We start from the raw sequence: 3,580 nt of genomic DNA, 5'->3' as shown, positions 1-3,580 counted from the left end.
AAGGATTTAAATTTTTAATAAAAATAAGGCTTTTTATTGAACTAAATAAATACCTATTGAAATTAAAGAATGCTGAATGAAGTTGATTATTATAATTAAGAATCACTCGTTCAAAGCATTTAAAAATATATATAAATACATAAAAACCATAGAGGAAACTCGACATGCTCTTTATTAATTTGTTTGTTCAGTACTCTAGCAGAGTTACCGAACACCCAGTTAATAAAACAATATTCTAGCAAAGTTATTGAATAATAAATAAATAAATTAATATTTCAACTGAAAAACTAGTCCTTTCAAAAAAAAAGTAAATATATTTTTTTTTTTATATTTAAATATTAGAAAAAGAAAACAAAGTAATTAACAATTATTTTTTTATTTTTTTTTATTTTACATCTAGAATTTGCATGTATAAATATATATTTTCCATACAACTATTATCGTTTATTTTAAAAAGGTTAATAATACATTTTATTAACCAACATGCAATTGTTAAGTAAAAAAGAAAGAAAAAAATTAGTTAATGATTTTTTATTTTTGTAATTTAAATACACAAAAAAATGAATTTTTATTTTTTTTAATAGGAATTTAGTGGTCGAAAAATAGATGAAAAAGTTATTGACTAAAAAAGCTTATTGTAGTGTACTTTTATTTAAATTTGAATAAGAGAATTTTATATTAACTATAATAAAATCTTTGTGTTTTGTAGTACTCATGTAATTTAATTTGAATTTCATCAATTATTTATGCTAGTTAATTTGGGAGCAATAAATTTGAATTGTTAAATATAAATCATAATATAAATAAAATAAATGTAATTAATGGTTTATTAATTTCCTATTCATTACATTGCTGAAGTATTGAAAAGAAGAATTAACAACGAGTAGGTAGTGTTTCTCCTACCATTTAAATGAATTTAAATTTGTTTTTAATGCTACAAACCATTGAAATTCATATGGTCTCCTTCATTGAGCATTTATTGTTTTTAAGAGGCATTTAATTATTTTAATAAAATTCCATAATTTTTATTAAAAATTTAAATCTTTATTAATTATAGTTTTAAATCACATATATTTTACTTGTAATGTTATGATTAATGTTTAACAATTCAAATTCACTTCTAGCGAATTATCAAATATAAATAACAAAACACAAAATAAGTTATACAATACTACAAACACGAAAATTTTATTATTGTTAATATAAAATTTTCTCTTTAAAATTAAAAGATAAAAATTTGCGACGAAAAAAAATTTTATCAATTTTTCTTCTATTTTTAAATAACTTGAATATTTTTTTCACACTATTCATTTCTATTTTCTTTCATTTATCTAGTAATTTCATGTCTATTTATTTTCCATACAGATATTAATTTATTTCTCAAGAAGGCTAATAATTCCTTTTATTAACAAATCTTTAACTCTAATAATTCTCAATAAAGACTTTTTTTTTCTTTTTTGTGTCCTTTTTTTTGTCATGTAGATAAGCTCGTAATAATTTTGCGTCCAACTTTTTTTCTTCTATTTTATCGTCTACATTTACTATCTGATTTATTTACTTTTCATAAATTACATTTTTAATTTATTAAATTATCATTCAACGAATTTGCTAGAGTAATGAAAAACAAATTATTAAAGAAAATATGGAGTTTTCTCTAGCAATTAATTGGATTTTAAATATAATTTTAATGTTACAAACAAGTTAACTGCAATAATGTGGTTCATTGTGAATTTACTTTGATAAAAATTATGTATTTTTATTAAAAACATATATTCTCATTAATTATTAATTTTTAAGTACAAAATATTTATTGCTTTTTATAAGTAATTTTCAATAATTTAAGTTCACTGCTTTTGAAAATAATAAAAATACATAAAAATAAAAAAAAAAATTTAATTATATTAATAACACTTAACGAAAATTTTATTCTTAAAAATTAAAAAATATTCACATGAAACATTTTCTTTCTAAAAAATTTTTCTCATTTAATTTTTTTTTTATAAAAAATAAAATATATCTCTATAAAAAAAATTTAGATAAAATATTAACTTTTCTTTTTTTTAAGTAAATCTTGTGCATTAATAATCCTATATTCTCTGTTAAATCATTATTTTTTATCATCGTAAATTTTATCAAACTTATGAAAAATTAAATGTTTCATTAAATCAAATTTCATATTTTTTTTTTTTTTTTTTCTCTGCTCTTTCTTAGATTCTGATTCTGCTTTATTTTCTGTCATCTCTTTCTTAGATTCGGATTCTGTTTTATTGCCTCTCAGCTCTTTATTAGAATCGAATTCTGTTTTATTGTCTTTCATTTTTTTATTAGATTCGCATAAACGTTCATCCAATTTAAAGTCATGTTGGTTCTTAGCACTATCAGTTATTTTGCTTTTTTCTTCATCTGGAATATCAGGTCCATGAGAGATAAAATGTAGGTCACTAACTTGGTTAGCTGAAATTTTATTACATTCAATATTCAATTTCTGGTCTCTCAATTTAGGGTTCATTTCTTTTGCTTTTCTATCAAAACTCTCCGACAATGATGGAGTATTGGCTCCATGGCATGGATCGTACGGATTCTTGTATTGAATCGGATTTTTACATTTGTTTTTTTCATTATCTAATGGACGTTCTTTTAGGCACCCTTCAGCGTTAGTTTGCTTTTTTTCTTCTGTGTTACCCTCTGTTAATACTCTTTCATATTTTAACTCATTTTTTGTTTGCAATATATTTTCATCAATCCATGTTCTATAAGAATAACACTATGGATTAAATAAAAATTTTTTAAAAGAATATTTTAACTCATTTTTTATTTGCAATATATTTTTATCAATCAATGTTTTATAGGAATAACACTATGGATTAAATAAAAATTTTTTAAAAGAATGTTTCTTTTGTTAGAATAGTAAATCAAATGAAATGTTAAAAATAATTAGAAATAAAATATATCTATATGTATATTTTTTGTAAAAATTTTAACTTACGTTATAAAAACATTGATACATCCAAATTAAAAGAATGAATGTAGTAATTTTTAAATATGAAGTTAACGTTTTCATATTAATATATTTATAGAATAATATTGAAGTGGAAGTTGTTAATTCAGGTGTAAAACTGTTTCAATTTTCAATAAAACTAAAATATGGATTTGTAATATTAATTTAGATATTATTATAACTTGTGTTAATTTCTTAAATTTTTAAAATAGAAAATTATTTTCATATATGAATTGTAATTTATAATTTTTTATTATTACTTATGATATTATGGTTACTTTAGATAGAAATAATATTCTTAATTCTTTAAAAAATAAAATAAGAATGTTAATTTACAAATAAATAAAAAATATAATAAATCAGATGAAGTTATTTTAAAAATATTTTATTAAAATTTTATTTATCTTTAAATTATGTAAAAAAATGAATATTTTTAATTTAATGCACATAAAAATTATAAATGAATACATTTAATGTTAAAGGATTTTTTTAATTTTTTTTTTCTAAATTACTAATCTCTGTGAATTATATCGAAATTTAAATTATTTTATATAAGGTATATTATGATTTATAAATATAAAT

General features: G+C 19.4%; 1 protein-coding gene across 1 annotated transcript, besides 2 other annotated features; it reads right to left on the bottom strand.

The window, feature by feature from the left end:
- Positions 1–235: part of a repeat region that runs on past the window's edge.
- A 587-nt stretch (positions 236–822) lies between these two features.
- Positions 823–1,226: a repeat region.
- Positions 1,227–2,107: 881 nt separating this feature from the next.
- PGAL8A_00189100 (fam-g protein) lies at positions 2,108–3,061 on the bottom strand (the record flags this gene model as incomplete). Its single annotated transcript, XM_028670575.1, has 2 exons — positions 2,108–2,764; positions 2,987–3,061. The coding sequence occupies 2 exons, from the start codon at positions 3,059–3,061 to the stop codon at positions 2,108–2,110; spliced, it is 732 nt and encodes a 243-aa protein (XP_028527314.1).
- Between the last annotated feature and the right edge of the window lie 519 nt (positions 3,062–3,580).

This window comes from Plasmodium gallinaceum (assembly GCF_900005855.1).
Source record: "Plasmodium gallinaceum strain 8A genome assembly, contig: PGAL8A_v1_71, whole genome shotgun sequence".
NCBI classification, from domain to species: Eukaryota; Apicomplexa; class Aconoidasida; order Haemosporida; family Plasmodiidae; genus Plasmodium; species Plasmodium gallinaceum.
This window is presented reverse-complemented; position numbering and strand designations above follow the sequence as displayed.